Source organism: Jatropha curcas, chromosome 4 (assembly GCF_041381405.1).
Source record: "Jatropha curcas cultivar XTBG-Jc1 chromosome 4, XTBG_Jcur_1.0, whole genome shotgun sequence".
Taxonomy (NCBI): domain Eukaryota; kingdom Viridiplantae; phylum Streptophyta; class Magnoliopsida; order Malpighiales; family Euphorbiaceae; genus Jatropha; species Jatropha curcas.
In genome coordinates this window covers 31,511,115-31,527,615 of record NC_143154.1, presented here as the reverse complement: position 1 = coordinate 31,527,615, position 16,501 = coordinate 31,511,115, and the positions used below count along the sequence as shown (strand labels likewise).

Genomic DNA, 16,501 nt, shown 5'->3' with positions numbered 1-16,501 from the left:
ATATAAATTGCTAAACCTCATTTTACAATTAAATATTATTCTCTCTCCAACTCAACCCTTTTCCTTTATTTCTCTCGGCTAGCAACGCCTCCATCACCGTCTCTCTCACACAAATGCGAACTAATATTTCCAGTGAAGAAGAGCACCCGCAATAGGAGTATATAACGCCGGAAAGTTGACTTAAGTTCCGGCGATGGCATCGGAGGACGTGAAGACCGGTGAGTCTGCAGTTTCAACGATCGTGAATCTGGCCGAGGAGGCTAAGCTAGCAAGAGAAGGAGTTAAGGCACCAAGCCACGCCTTTCTCAGCATCTGCAAGTCCTTAATCGCTGGTGGAGTCGCTGGAGGAGTGTGAGTTCTTCTCGTTTGTTTTTTTGCTGTTTCTGCAGTATGGTCGATCTGTTCTTTTTTTTTTTTTTCACCTTGTTGTTGAGGTTCTGTTCATATTTTCTTTTATTCTGGTTTTGTTTTGATTTCGTTCTTGCTGTTTTTGGTTAATTACTGAGTTCCACTGTTGCTATAATTTTGTATCATGCAGCTCTTTGTCATTTTTTTTTCTTTTTGAATTGTTTTTTGCTGTTTAAGTTAAAAATGGTAGATTTTTAATCTTTGATTAGGAAAAAAAGATGTCATTGTTATTTATAATAAATTCATGATGAAGTCTTTAATCCTTTTTGCATAATTTTTTGGCTTCTTGAATCAAGGTGGGTTCTTTTTTATATACAATATGTAAGCATTTCATCAGTTTACTGTATCCCTGGTTTCTTGATTTTCATGCCAAATTTTGGTGCTTCCTTTTAGTAGCAGCAGTATTCGTTTATTGTTTATTTATTTACTTTTTACTTATAGATTGATAGATCACCTATCAGTGTTTACTGGAGTGTACGATAAAGGAATTACCTGCAATTTCATTTATGATGTTATAAATGTTTGTTGGGTGGGGAAATAGGGCTCTAGTTAAAGGTTTGCTGAACAAAGAACTCGTTATTGTAATGGGGTTTGCTGTTTGTATCCATTTCCTTCCTTCCATATATCCCTCAAGAAACGTGGTATTTTTTTTGTACTACTGTTGTGCATAAGCATGGTTATTGGTACAAGATTCTTCATTGGGTGAGCGTGCTTGTAGAAAATTACAATGAAATGGATTACCTAATGCTGCGTCAATGTTATTGTTAAATCTATTTGTACTATGAATTAGCTACTAATTTTCGGCGTTTTTGATATTTCTTTTATTCTTTATTATGCTAAATGCATGATATGTGGCCATGTGTTTCAGGTCACGTACTGCAGTTGCTCCCTTAGAAAGATTAAAAATTCTGCTCCAGGTAATTTGTAATAATTTTTTTTCCATTAAGTTTTAATTTAATATGATTAGCAATTACATTACTTCCTGCTTTTGTTTTAGTGAACAATTTTACTGCATTCTGAATTTTTTCATAAAGTTCTGATTTTCTGTATTTCCAATAACCTTGAACTTTGTGTATTTTTTGGGCTTGGGAGACAGAGGACTGGGGAGAATTTTAGGCAAAATTTAGCAATGGCATTGGGGAGAATGTGTGAGATATTTGCTACAGTTCTGATGTGCCCCATGCTGTTTAATCAGAGTAATAGGTTTTGCTTTTGGAATATGCAGGTTCAAAATCCACACAGTATAAAATACAATGGTACAATTCAGGGCTTGAAATACATATGGAAAACTGAGGGTTTCAGAGGATTGTTTAAAGGCAATGGCACTAATTGTGCTCGCATTATTCCAAATTCAGCAGTCAAGTTCTTTAGTTACGAGGAAGCGTCTAAGTATGCTTTGGTGCTTCCTTCTCTGCAGTTTTAATAGTTTTGAAGTTTGAATCATTGTTTTGTTTTGCATTTTGTGATCCACATGTTTAGGGGAAAAGTATCATATAGGTGTCAATATTTGTGGTCTTCTTACTTAAACTTGTTCTATCTGTGGTCATATTTTGCCTAATTTTAGTTTTCCCCCTTTTTGCCCCCTTTTTGTTAACAGGGGTATACTATGGGTTTACAGGCAGCAAACTGGAAATGGTATGGCTTTTACTTTGTTCCCTTTCTTAGATTACTTTGTTCCCTTTCTTAGATTACTCAATTATGTAGTTGTAAACATTGCTCGAGATAGAAAACCACTGGGTATTTTGTTGTTCATTATTTAATATGCAACTATAACTTCAATCTTTCTCTTGATTTTCTATGTTCTTCATGCATTAGCTGTCTTTCTTTCTTCATCTCCTCCTTTTTGACAAGTTATATGCATATTTTTCCCCTCAGTTCTTGTGATTTATATGCTTTGATTTATGTGAAAGCAAATAAAATAGTATTGGAATTTGAAATTGCGGAGGGTTGCACATGCATTGATAATATACCTATTTTGTGTGTGGAGACATGCATGAAGAGTTATTTGAGGTTAATGAGTATTCCTCTGCATTAATTCGTATCAGTGGCTCCATGATTGATGAGGAGTGAGGATATTTTGAGTTCGTGTAATCATTGATCATTGATTGTATGAGTTTGCAATGATGATAATGATCATGATAAGGCCGTCTTAAATCATTTATTTATTTATGTTGCCATTCTCTTGTACAGATGATGCTCAGCTTACTCCGCTTTTACGTCTTGGAGCTGGTGCATGTGCTGGAATTATTGCCATGTCAGCAACTTACCCAATGGATATGGTTCGGGGTCGACTCACTGTCCAGGTATTGCTTGGAATTAGATCTGTGAGACCTACTCTCTGTGGGTGTAATAACTCCATGTGCATTTTATCAATTTGATGGCTTAAGTCTTTCCATACATTTTTGCAGACACAAAATTCTCCTCGCCAGTACAGAGGAATCTATCATGCTCTGTCAACAGTCCTTAAGGAAGAAGGTCCTCGGGCTTTATACAAAGGCTGGCTGCCTTCTGTCATAGGAGTAGTAAGTAACCAACTAGATTCTAAGTGCATTCGTTTAGCATTCAATGATGCATGTTTACGTGAGAGTCAATGTTTGATGCATGTGGATATTTTGTTTAGCTATAAATTCCAGTTTGGTCAGGAATTAGAACTGAAGTTTCTACCTCCTTTATTAGGTCATACTTAGTAAACTTTTTTAATCAAATATTTTATGCTGAGCTTGCATACATGCAAAACTTAATATCTACTCAAACAGAAAAAATTTGTTATGATGCTTGTAGGTACCTTATGTGGGCCTAAACTTCGCCGTTTACGAATCACTGAAAGACTGGTTACTCAAAACGAATCCTTTCGGACTAGTTCAAGACAATGAGTTGAGTGTGACAACAAGGCTTGCATGTGGAGCTGCTGCTGGAACTGTTGGCCAGACAGTTGCTTACCCTCTTGATGTTATCCGACGAAGAATGCAAATGGTAGGCTGGAAGGATGCTGCTTCAGTTGTCACCGGTGATGGGAAGATTAAAGCACCTCTTGAATATACTGGTATGGTTGATGCCTTCAGGAAAACAGTTCGGCATGAGGGGTTTGGAGCATTGTACAAGGGATTGGTTCCCAATTCAGTAAAGGTCAGTATACGTTATTTCATTTAGATAAATTAAGGGGGGTAAAAAAAACATTAGAGGAGATTGTTAAATCATAAAAATGCTATAATATTTCTCCTCCTGATTTTTTAGGTGGTTCCTTCCATAGCAATTGCATTTGTGACATACGAGATTGTAAAGGATGTCCTTGGAGTAGAGGTGAGGATATCTGACTGAAGCAAAGATGAGTCTAAGAGATATTCGAACTTCTGTTGCCAGAGAAGAAAGGAATATTAGGAGAAAGTAATTTGGGATTTATCTGATCTCCAGCTAGCGAGGGAAATTTAGAAGCCAAGTTTTAGACCCATGTTAATATTCCTCCCTTCATACTATCTAAACCCTTCTTAGCTTTTTAGATTTCTTATTCATATATGCTATGGCAATAAGTATTTGTGAGGAAACGATGCACCCTGTTGCATTTCAATAGGTTTTTAGTGAATTTAAAGTTACTCTTTGCCCAGTTCTATCTGCGATGATTGATTGATATTTTTTAGGTATTGATTTTATGTTTCTCTCCTTTTAACTAATACTTTAATTTTTCCTTCGGTTTTAAGAGGGGAACTGATCTATATAATAATGGTTGCTTTGTTGATTATTGTTCCTGTTCATGGTTTCTTGTTGAGATTAAATTTAAGTTAGTCTACTAGGCTCACATCGCTTTGAAAATTTGAGATGACTTTCAGCATTTTGGACTCTAAAAAAGTGTTTTTCTTTCTCACGACATAAATTGAAATAATTCAGTATATGCTAGTGTTAAGAGTTCTTAAAACACTTCCATGAAGATACAAGATTATTGTGCTAAAGATGAGTTTGTTAATCATTAGATTTTAAAATTATATGTCAATCAGGTCTTTTCAAAGTGATTTTTTCACTTATACAAGGAGTTGAAGGTTGTTGTGTAGCACACGGGATACGACAAACACAAACATAAGCTCATGCAACTGTAAGGCCCTTAACTTCACCCAAATGAGAATAATATTTGTTTATTCTATAAACTTCTGAGAAATAAATGGTATCAACTCAATTTCATAAAATCCTAAGGAATTAGGTTAATAAAACTACATACACTCAAACAAATAATCCAAACACGAAAGTCATTTGCAAATCATTTGTGCCAAACAATCTGACCCTAAATCGCGGGTCCCTTGTATTAATGGTAAAGCAAACCAAAATCGTTTTTTCAAGCGCAATCCCAAAGCATAATAATGAATTCTATACAAACTAATGTTGACGAATCAAATGCAAACACTGTTCCAACCATCACCCAAGAAATTTGATATTGACAATGCCCTTTTTTAAAAAATTGAAGCAATGAAACATTATATGCCACAAAAATATCAAAATGAATATACCGGAATAAGAAAAGAAATATTAAACTTCTAACCCGCCCTCTGGCCTCTCACAGCAGGCATCTTGGAGAGCATTTCTCTGAGATAATCACAGCGACTGCGGTGATAATCAATCCACAAACACAGTTGCCTTATTGCTTCCCTCTTCTCCTCCCCCAGGTCTAATATATCTTCATCCTTAGCTTTCATTGTCGTCTCCAATGCAGCCACTTTTTTCTCCATTTGGTTCATAGCTTTGGTTAAATTTGCTCTCTCTCCTTCTTCCTTGCTCACCTTAATCTCCAATTGTTCAACCTTTCCTTTCAATGCTGATTCACGTTCTTTTGTGCCTTGCAGTTGCACAACTAGCTCATCTAGTTCTTCTCCTAGTCGCTGCTTCTCATTCTTCAACTCAATTACCCAATTTTTTGCAACTTGAATCTCACTTGACATTTCCACAATACATTGTGTATATCTGTTGCAATCTTCTTCAAATTTTAGTGTCAAAGCTTCTGCTCCTGTCAAAGTATTGTTTACTTTCTCTGAGGTATCTGTGACCATCCTCTGACAAGCTTCATTAGTAGCAGCTAGTATTCTGGACAGTTTAGCAACTCTTTCCTCCAGAATTTTCTGCTCTTGCTGGTATTTTTCTTCTGCTTTTCTAAAACTCTCTTCCTTCTCAGATAGTAATTGTTCTGTGACCCGAAGCTTTTGGTTTGACAATCGGAGCTTAACTTCAATCGTGCGAACATAATCAACCAAAGTATTGAGCTCATCTCCTTTTACTTCAAGATCTCTTTTCAGGTCCTCAACTGTTTCTTCCAGTTCTGCTACCTTCTCATCTTTGGAACCAGCTTTCTCACGGAACTCTTCTGTCATTTCTTCCACTTTCCTTTCAGCTGCTTGGAGTTTTTCCTTGCACTCCTCGAACCAATCTTCCACTTGCTTATGCTCCTCACTTAGCTTCCTATATGCTGCCTCCTGCTCTGCCAGCAGTTTCTGCTGATCTGCGATTTGGCTCAGGAACTCAGTCTTTTCATTTTCCATTTGTGTAAGGCTTTCTGCAAATTCTAGTTTCTTTTTCTCAAGCTCTAACTGCAATTGGGTTTTCTCAGCTTGCAATGAATCTAATTCTAGTTGCAGACTGTTAGCCTGTGTAGTTAGGGCCATTATCTGAGCAGTAGCTTCATTTTCTCCTTTTTCATGTCTCTCATGGAGGTCAGAGAGCTCAAGGCCTCGCTCTGTTGATGCATTTTCCATTTCAGAAATTTTATTATGTAATCCCATGATTTCCTCTCGTAATCGTCTTCCTTCTTCAATTTCAGTTCTTATTTGTTCTTCAAGCTGAGGAGTCTGGTTGCGTAGAGTCTCCACCTCCAATTCCACGTCTTTTATTTGTGCTGTCAAACTTTCTTTCTCTGCAAGCGTTTGCTGATGGTCTTTGGTCTTGCCTGATATGTCCTCTTTCAGATTTTCTATCTCAATCAGGTATTCTGAAATTTCCCGGGTCCTTTTCTGCAGTTGCACTTCCAATTCAGCTTTCTCGTTCTGTAAGGAGTCCAATTGTTGTTGTAACCCATTAACCTGATCAATGAGACCCTTGACCTGAATTGATGCTTCATCACCTTTAATAACCATCCGTTCTTCCAACTCTGCTTTCTGGGCACCTAAAGATTTCAAGTCGGCTGTCAGAGTGCTCATCTGTGCTCTCAAACTTTCTCTCTCTTCAAGGGATCGCTGACAATCTTCTGTCTTGTCTGCTATTTCCTTCTCCAGATTTTCGATCTGAATCAGGTGTTCTGAAATTTCCTGAATCCTTTTATGCAATTGCACTTCCAATTCAGCTTTCTCATTGTGAAAGGACTCCAATTGTTGCTGTAACCCATTAACCTGATCAATGAGACCCTTGACCTGAATTGATGCTTCATCAGTTTTAACAACAATCTGTTCTTCCAACTCTGCTTTCTGGGCACCTAAAGATTTCAAGTCTACTGTAAGAGTGTTGATCTGTGCTGTCAAACTGTCTCTATCGGTGACAATTTGCTGATAATCTTCAGTCTTGCTTGCCATTTCCCCTCTCAGATTTTCTATCTGAATCAGGTATTCTGAAGTTTCCTGACTCCTCCTCTGCAGTTGCACTTCTAATTCAGCTTTCTCATTGTGAAAGGACTCCAACTGTTGTTGTAAACCATTAACCTGATCAATGAGACCCTTGACCTGAATTGATGCTTCATCACCTTTAATAACTATCTGTTCTTCCAACTCTGCTTTCTGGACACGTAGAGATTCCAAGTCTGCTGTCAGGGAGTTGATTTGTGCTGTCAGACTTTCCACTCTAGATAATGCTTCTTTCTCATTATCCTCAAGTTTCTTTGCAAAAGCAGAAAGTTCTTCTTCTCTCTCTTTTAAAATCACTTTTAGTTCAGAAATTTGAGCTTCTAGGCGCAAATTTTCTTCTCCCAGTCGTAATGCTTCAGACACATTGCTCTCAGTTTGCAGCTCCATATCTCTATTTTTTGCTTGCAATGATTCAAGCTCCAGCTCCAGGTCAGTCAACTGCGCCTCTAATTTTTTTATGTGAGCTGATGATTCATTCCCATGTGCCTCATGCCTCTCTGCAAGAGATGAAAACTCCCGTTCCCTCTCACTTAATTTCTCCCTTAATTGACCTGATTCAGCCACAAGTTCCTGCACTGATTTCTGTGCCTCGTGAATCTCATTTGAAATTTCTGAAATCTTTGAGGTTAGAGAAGCATTCTCTTCGTCAGCAACTTTCAAATTGTGGGTAAGATCTGATACATTCTGTTCTGCAGATTCCAGTTGTTGCTTTGTGCTGGAAAGTTCCTCCCTCAGAGTTTCTACTTCTTGCCTCAATGTTGCTTTTTCATCCTGCAACCCATCAACCAAGTTTCTTAAGTCTTCAATAGTCTTCTCTAACTCTTCAATTCTTCTCACAGCAGTCTTTTTCTCCATGAGTAGATCATCTCTCTCACTTTCCATATCTTCCATTTTTATATTCTGTACCGAAATTTCCGAGGTCAACGAATTATGTGCTGCCTCAGAATCTGTCAATTTTTGGCTTAAATCTGAGACTAGCAGCTCTGCAGATTCTAGTTGCTGCTTCGTAATGGCAACTTCTGCTCTAGCACTTTCTAGTTCTTTTCCAAGAACAGCCTTTTCTTCTTGCAGCTGATTAGCAACAAGTTTTAAGTCTTCAATTAGTTTATCTCCTTCTTCAATTCTTCTAATGGCAGTCTCTTTATCCAAAATCAAGTTGTCCTTCTCTTTGCTAATCTCCTTCAACCTCTCATTCAATTCTGCTTCTGTATTGCCAGAGGCCTCTAGGTTTTGCTTCAATTCATCATTCTCAACTGAAAGTTTAGCTTTCTCTGAATTTAATCTTTCAACTTCAAACTTCAAATTTGAGATGATCTCTTCTGCTGCTTGTACCTTGTTTAGAGCTGCCTGATATTCCAAATTCAAAGCTTCCTTTTCTTCAGTGGTGAATGTCAACTTGTTCTTCAGGTCTGCAATTTCTAGATTTGCTGATTCAAGTTCTTGTTTCCCAACCTCTGTTATTTTCTGATACTCACTTTCTAATTTTCCATTTTTACTGCTTTTTCCCTTGGAAGAATAATCAGATTCTGAGTCTGAACTTGATGAAGAAGATGTGTCTGTTCCTCGTTTGCCATGAAATTTCTTTCTTAGCTCTCCTGTCAGATGATCGTATTGTTGATAGAGCAATTGGTAATGTCTGTGAAAATCCTCAATCAGCTCAGCCACAGGCTCTTTTTTGAAGTTTTGTGCAGAGATCCCATCCTTTTCTTCGTCATCTTCCTCTTTAAGAAGCTTCAAGATCTTTTCTACTTTGTCTTCAACCTCTGCAGAAACCAGAAAATATTTCAACATATGAGGAAAAGTCTATATTTGAACATCAATCAAACTAAGAAGGAAAGAACTAGCTATTTGCATGACATTCAAATCACAACTTAAAGAGTAGCTTAAGCTAATTGCTGCTATACTTGCATGTTCCTATTCTAATTCCGTTGTCACAGACTATAAAGAGAAAAGAAAGGTAATTTTTATAGCCTACAAAAATTTCTGCTCATTGATAGAGACTAGTCACCTGTTCTAGTTCCTTTTAGCTGTTCATCTTTCTCTGGGTCAATGTGACTCCCAAAGAAGGATTTTACAGAGTCTCTAAAACGCCGCCTGGTCATCTTCTCTTCAAATTTTCAGTCAACTTTCCTTGACAAGAACATTAAGCTTGCACCAAATGCTTCAAATCTGCAAAACATGATGTAGATAAAACTTCACATCTCAGAACTTCATAATTCAAAAATGCATTAACCTACGAAAGCAGCTTTCTCATAAAATGTATACATGCATAAAAAGTTAGAATAAATGCCAAAGCCCCAACAAGAGACCTGATGGATAAAATGTTGGGGAAATGGGGGTGAGCTCATGCAAAGATCCTGTTGAAACATCAATATATAATGTCTAAGAAGTTGTCACTGAACAGGTAAGATTCCTTGCAATATCCATCACCAAGAATTTTATGGCTAACCTTCTAACAACCAAGTAGACAACTGAATATTCATTGACATATGAAGACATTGCATACAAAGTTCAAGCTTTTCCATAACCACTAGACAGTGGTACAATCTATTCTAGGCACAGGATACTGTATTCTTGTTGTTCCATTGGAACTTCCAACTAATGGGCAAAAACAAAAAATCCTTAAAATGATATTTGGTTTTAAATTCCCATTTTAGAAAAATATACATATAATCCAAAATATGCCATAAACAATTGCATTGGAGCAAAGGAAGTTGCCATCCTCATTTTTGTATCCGATTTAAGATTCACTTATTTGTAGATCCTCAACAGATCATTTTGGTAATAATAATTTAGGAGGATTAATCTAAAATATGCCATGAACAGTTGCATTGAAGCAAATGAATTGCCATCCTCCTTGTTCTATCCAACGTCAGATTCACTTATTTGTAGATCCTACCTTTTCCTTTCTTAACAGATCGTTTTGGTAGTAATAATTTAAGAGGATCTCAAGTACTCGATTCTTTTTTATCTAAAAAACAAAGAATATGATTTTATAAACGTTATTTTTCATTTCATCCTTTTATTTTCTTATTGTTCTTTCAACTATTCAGGTCAAGTAGCGAAGGATATATTAACAATAAAACATAATTTCATTAAGCAAATTACAAAACTCATAAACTGCCTAATAGTTTTATTGTTAACAAGAGCACACCACTGCAGATCTGGAGCCACCTCATCATCACAAGGAGATTTGTTTTTTGAAACAAGAAAAGACAGCTATTATATCAAAAAAAGTGAGTTGTTATTTTTGTTATTTCCTATTTTTGTAAAAAGAAAAAGAACACCATAAATGGAAATGGCCAACCAGGGAATGCCGCGGGGACCACCGCGCGTGAATTGCACTTACGGTGGAGATTGGCCTCGGCGCATTCGGCGGCCCAGCTTTCAAACGGAAAATAAGCATTTCTAAACTGATAATTTAAAAGACAAGAAAATCCATTTTAATACCTTTAATTACTATGTTTTTCACAATTGAAAGCTACCTGCAAGTCAAATACAAGGAGTTTTCATTTACCAGGAAATTTCTCCTTTTTTGTTCACTTTCCACTGACAAGTCTTCTTCAGCAAGCCTCAGTAGGTTTCTGCAATTTTCCAGTATCGAATCAATCAGCAGAACAACAAATAATCAAACGATCATGATTTCTTCGATTATACTTATTTTAAATTTAAAATAAAGTAAATAAAATAAAAAACGAATCCAGTTGAACTAACAAAGCTAGACACTATAACTCTATAACGCGTGCATGAAAGCTCGATTACTCAATTTCCATTGATCCGATAAACAAGAAAACTTCACTAGAAATCAAGTTAGAAGCAAAGTTATTTCATACAGAACCAAAAAGTTCAAAAATCAAAGATCAAATCGAGAAAAGAAAAAGAACAAACTGAAAAGACTGACAAGGTAAATATAACTAATCAGATTTATAATCACAAAGATTACCTCTAATTCAGGGCTCAAAAAGCTCGATTCCTGCAACGAAGAAGAGCCTAAAACAATACGCTCTAAAAGGAGAAAACAAAAAAAAGAGAAGCAGTATCTCCAATAAGAGAGAGAGAGAAGAAGAGAGAGATTTGTTTCTATTAATTAAAAAAGAATTAAATGAAAAGTGGTTTTGTTTGGATTAGAGCGCTCAAAAAACGACTGGTACAGCATTTGTAGCTTCAATTGCAGGAGGGATGGAATCTTTGGAGCTTTCTCTTTAACTAAATACCCTTATTGTTTACTATTTTTTATTCAAAATGCCATTTTCTTTGTTTTTTGCTTCTTCTTCAACTTATCGTCGTTCAAATCCGCGTTTTCACGATTTATTTATTCTATCGTGCGAGAAATGGCGCGAGTGGAGAAAATAATTGGATATTCGTTGGTCCCACCACGAGTTTGTGCTCCCGCGCTGGTTTCTTATAATGTCTGTATCTGAAGTTATTATTTCCTGCGGTTACTTCATATGGAAACTGCAGTATTAATTTTAAACTTACAGTTCTATTCGCTAACGGCTTTTCACACATGATTTAGAGTTTGAGGGAATTTATTATAAAAAATGGTATTTCCTTTAATATTTGATCCATAGTTAAACAACAGTGTCTAAGGGCAACAACCTTTTATACAGTGCTTAGATTTTAAGGGAGCTATTATGAAATTTTTATTCCCTTTAAGGTTTAATAGTTGATAGTTAGTTAAACAGTTTACGGCTAAGATGAGTAGCTATTCAAATAATTAATTTTATAAAATAGACACTAAATAAAAAAAATTACTAACTTTCAATTAATAGAGAGTGATCTGTATCCTAACATAAACTTTACTGGTCAAGTCAAAAATTTAAAATTTGTAATTAATTAGAGATGGGTATATTAAAAAAAATCACTAATAAAAATAAAACAAAAATCTGAAAAACTTATAGTAAAATAATAAATTTCATAAAAGGAGGATGATAACATTAAGTAAGAACCCAAAAAAAAAAAAAAAAGACTGCAAATCTCTGCTTGAATTAAATAAATTAAGCTGATTTCTTGAATTTTACATTCATCTTTGCTACTGCTTCTTTGAGACGATCACAGCGATGGCGATGATAATCAATCAAAATACATAGTTGTCTTATAGCATCCCTTTTTTCATCACCAAGACTTGACAAAATCTGATCCCTCTCTTTCAATTGCTGCTCTAAATCTTCTACTCTTCTCTCAAGTTGGCTGGCAGTACTAGCAGCATCTTGCTTGCTTGGTTCCAAAACGGCTGCGTTCAATTCTGTTTCCAGCTTCCCCACTTTTTCTCTTAGCAAGAATTCCTCCTCTTCTAAATTTTCCAAATTATGTTTCAGTTTCTTTATCTCATTGTCTTTCTTTGTAATCCAGTTATTTACAATCTGAAGTTCATCTGAGATTCTTGAAATGCGGTTTATGAAATTATCATTTTCTTCATCTAATTTTCTAACCATCAAATCCAGTCCTGTCAATATATTGCTTCCTTGTTTCAATAACATATCCTTCATTTTCTTGACCTCAGCTTCATATGTTGCTTTCTTTTCGTTTAGTTGTTTATTTTCTTGGTCGAGCTTCGCTTGTATCTTCTTGCAGCTCTCTCTTGTTTCAACATGTATTTGTTCTGCAACTCGGATTCTTTGGGACAACAAACGGATATGATTTTCCGTTTTCATTTCAAACTTTGCTGCTAATTCATCGATCTTCCTTTCTAAAACATTATGATTTAACCTAGTAGAATCCACTGATCGATATCTTGGGGATACTGTAGAAGATCGTTGTCTTGGAGATATGTTTGGATCGATATGAAGTGACCTGGCAAAATCTAGTGATCGATGTTTGGTTAGCCTATGCTCTTTATTTTCTGTGGCATCTTCACTCTGCAAAGAATCCAACTCTCGTTGTAGACTATTAACCTTTTCTTTTAGCGCCATAATTTGAGAAGAAGCTTCATTTTCCTCCAGCCTATCATTTTTTCTACTTTCTAAAAGTTCTTCCAATTGCCTGTTTTTCTCATGTAGAGAATTTACTTCCAATTTCAAAATCTCTTTCTCTTGCGGCAATCCATTTTCAGATGTGGTCTTTCTTGCTATTTCATCTTTCAGCCTTTCTATTTGAATCAAGTTTTCACTCATTGCTTTTGTTTTGATATTCAATTGAAGTTGCAATTCAGTTTTATCCGTTCGAAAAGATTCCAATTCTTGCTGCATAACTTTAACTTGAGCAGATACTTCTTTTCTTTTACTCTCTTCTTCAGCTTTTTCAAGGCGTAAAGAGTCTATCTCCACTTGCAAATTCTTGATTTGTCTCATATTCTCTTCCATTTTATCTGTCATTGCGGAAATTTCATTTCCTTTCTTTTCTGATATCAATTCAAGCTCTGAAATTCGAGTATGCAGATTAGCATTTGTATCCCCAAGAACTCTAGCTTCTTTTTCTTTATCTTCAATGTTTATTTCAAGATCATTTTTCAAGCTGCGTACAGATTCTAACTCCATCCTCAAAACAGTTAGTTGACCTTCTAACTCCTTTATCTGAGCTGAACCCTGAGATTCATGAACCTTCACGAGTGTCGAAAGTTCTCGTTTTCTAGCCCTTGGTGATTTACCAATAAAGCTCATATTTTCTGGACTTCTCGAGGCTAATATAAACTCCAGCGCATCTGCCTGAAAATTTGCAGGACTCTTACCAAATGCTCTTTGTCTAGTATTTTCTATTTCCTCAGATGAGTAATACTCATCTGATTCAGAGCTAGACGAAGAAGAAGAAGATTTCTCCTTCCCTTTCCTCGCGCGTCCTCGAACTCTTTTTTCCATTTCTCCTTTAAGATTATCATATTGTGCATTCAGTGCTTGATATTGTTTATGAAAGTCCTGAACTAGTTCAACAAGTTCTGATCTTTTGCTTGAGTCTTCTGGGACTTTTCCTTTCTTGTCCTGGCCATGGGTCTTAATAAGTTTCAAGATTCTTGCAACTTTATTTTCAATTTCTGCAAATGTTTAAAAACAGATGAGTGATCTTTTTTTTCATATGTTTTTAAATCATAACAGAAATTATTGCTTGCAACAGAAAATTGCACCTTTTTTACTTTCTTTAGTATTGGATTCCATTGCTTCTAAGTCCTTCAAGAAAAAAAATAAATTACGAGTAACTAATAAACACATGTAACCAGAAGGATAGGAATCAATTCGATCCTCCTTAAATTGCAGGTAGCAATCCAAAATTGACATTGAAAAGAACTACTATGAAATAGTTCCCATAATGTTAAGCAGATGACCCACAAATATAAAAAAATAAGAGGCCTTAATAGATTGCATTCATATCCTGGTGTGTGTATTATGTGCATAAGGATTTAAATGTCAATTTCAGAGCCACCAGCTCCATGACTTTTTTTTTATACATTGAATGTTAATATATGTATATAATAAATAGCTGGGGACAACTTGTTTACAACCTTAAATAAAGGATTATGATTAACCATTTTCTTTATCTTGGTGTATTGCTACCTTCTTGAAATTTCATTTTATGCATTGTCAATATTCAGATATGTTTTATCTGTAAGATTAGGAATTCAAAACATAAAGCCGAATGCAAAGAACACGAGTGAACAAAAAAACTCTCATTTGTGGATGAAAAAGAAAAAAATAAAAGGGAAATTAGCAATTATTTTGTAATAATGTGTTGAAAAGGAAATTATTATCACAATTTAACTAATTAATCTAAATCTATTGATTCATTCAAACAATAACACGAGAACCCTAAAAGCCAAGATTAAATTTTATTTTCTTGGAAACCAAAAAATTACCTGAGAAAATGACAGAATCTCTTATGCCTGAGTTGGATACAAATAAGAACAGGAAATTGATTGAAAATTAACAGTACTCTTCTTATTTTCCTTTCCCCCAAGAAAAATAGAAAGGAAAAATAAGAAGTAATTTGTTAATTTCTTTTTTTTGTCGTAGCAAGACAGGAGTTGGAAATTTTGGCGCTTGTCTTATATAAGTACCCTTCGATTTTCACGTTACTACAATAAATTTTGAAAACCACCGAAATAGAAGCAAATTCTCGCGATATTTCATTAGTAGTAATTATTCGCTGCTCATTAGGTACTGCCACCTGCAATATTTCCCGCTCTTAATTTTTTTTCCCTGTTTCCGCTCACACTAGATTATCAATCTTTATATGGTAAATTGATTATAATTATTGCGGCTGCTTTCATGATATTTAAATGTTTATAAGAAATATTTTTAACAATTCTCAAATATTTATCATATGTTTTGAGTTGGAACGCATGTTGACGTTGATGTAATAATTTATATAAATTAATTTAATATATTATTAATAACAAAAAAAGTAGTTAATTATATATGATTTGATTGGTCTTTCTAATTATATAAAAAAATGAAAAATCTCATATTTAAATTCTCTCGATCATAAAAATTTTCTATCACTTTATGAACGAAGGAAAGGGCAATCCTCATAGCGAAGGTGTTATATCTATCAGTAATATAAAAAAAACAAGGCAATTGGCTCATGATGGTCAATAGAGATGAATAATATTCGGTTCAAATTAAATGATTAAATCTAATCGACACATTTCGATTCAATCTGATCGACATTTTAGAAGTTTGGTTTGAATAGTAATAACTGAACAGTTTTCGATCTTTGGTTCACTTACGCAACTAGTCAAATTGATATTTACGCTTAAAATAAATGATTTGGTTTAGAATTACCAAATCAAATTCAAACCAATTTGGTTCGGTTTGATAATGAACTGATTTTTATGATCCACGGTTTGGATTCAATCATTATGAAATTTATTTAGTTAAATCGAACTGAATCAACTCAGTTCAATCCGGTTCGGTTGGGAAGAAAGAGACAAAACAGAGCACAAGTGCAATGGAGGGCTAGCAAGTAAATAGGCATGTTTTGTTTTAGGGTTCACATGCAATTCCAGGTAATCATTTTGTATCTCAGCACCTTTTGTGGAGTCCAAAGTGAAAATAGTCAATATACTAACTATTAGAATAAAAATTTCTTCCTTTAATTTGGGAGCCTCATTTTGTTTAATAATGTGAAGAAATTTAGGATGTAGACAATAATAGCTACATGGAGACAATCACCATCAACCAATTGAATAATACAACAATATTGGATTCTAATAAATAATTTTTTAAGATACCGATTAAAGTTGATTTAAAAACGTTAAAAAACGTAAATTTCACGGTAGAATATTTTAGGTCATGTTCAGTAACAATTTTTAAAATAGTATCAAATTTTTGGCATTTCATTATGATTAATGGATAATTGACTTATTTCATTTTAAACTACCATATAAAATTTGATGAGAAAAAATGACAATGAAGTTGCTGGCTATGGGGTTCGAACCCATGCGCACTTATGTGCAGAAGATCTTAAGTCTTCCCCCTTAACCTCTCGGGCAAACCAGCTTGTGTTGAGGAATGAAAACAATCTTATATAAACTAATACTAACCACTACAAAATTGAGCTTTAGAATAAGCATACAG

The 16,501-nt window shown here is 35.0% G+C and overlaps 3 protein-coding genes and 1 non-coding gene across 4 annotated transcripts; 1 reads left to right on the top strand and 3 right to left on the bottom strand.

Moving 5' to 3' along the window:
- The first annotated feature begins 32 nt into the window (after positions 1-32).
- LOC105645702 (mitochondrial adenine nucleotide transporter ADNT1) lies at positions 33-4,144 on the top strand. Its single transcript, XM_012231369.4, has 8 exons — positions 33-351; positions 1,277-1,325; positions 1,634-1,797; positions 2,006-2,043; positions 2,599-2,711; positions 2,817-2,930; positions 3,190-3,534; positions 3,643-4,144. Exons 1-8 carry the CDS (start codon positions 194-196, stop codon positions 3,724-3,726), a joined length of 1,065 nt encoding a protein of 354 aa, XP_012086759.1. The 5' UTR covers positions 33-193; the 3' UTR covers positions 3,727-4,144.
- A 513-nt stretch (positions 4,145-4,657) lies between these two features.
- LOC105645703 (uncharacterized) lies at positions 4,658-11,148 on the bottom strand. The gene is made up of 4 exons (XM_012231370.4): positions 10,939-11,148; positions 10,513-10,579; positions 9,004-9,164; positions 4,658-8,758 (listed from the first exon to the last, which is right to left on the bottom strand). Exons 3-4 carry the CDS (start codon positions 9,095-9,097, stop codon positions 4,929-4,931), a joined length of 3,924 nt encoding a protein of 1,307 aa, XP_012086760.1. The 5' UTR covers positions 9,098-9,164; positions 10,513-10,579; positions 10,939-11,148; the 3' UTR covers positions 4,658-4,928.
- A 734-nt stretch (positions 11,149-11,882) lies between these two features.
- LOC105646032 (uncharacterized) lies at positions 11,883-14,940 on the bottom strand. The gene is made up of 3 exons (XM_012231804.4): positions 14,779-14,940; positions 14,053-14,095; positions 11,883-13,962 (listed from the first exon to the last, which is right to left on the bottom strand). The coding sequence occupies exons 2-3, from the start codon at positions 14,081-14,083 to the stop codon at positions 11,993-11,995; spliced, it is 2,001 nt and encodes a 666-aa protein (XP_012087194.1). The 5' UTR covers positions 14,084-14,095; positions 14,779-14,940; the 3' UTR covers positions 11,883-11,992.
- Positions 14,941-16,340: 1,400 nt separating this feature from the next.
- On the bottom strand, positions 16,341-16,423 carry TRNAL-UAA (transfer RNA leucine (anticodon UAA)). Its single transcript has one exon. It is a non-coding gene; the product is annotated as a tRNA-Leu (tRNA).
- Between the last annotated feature and the right edge of the window lie 78 nt (positions 16,424-16,501).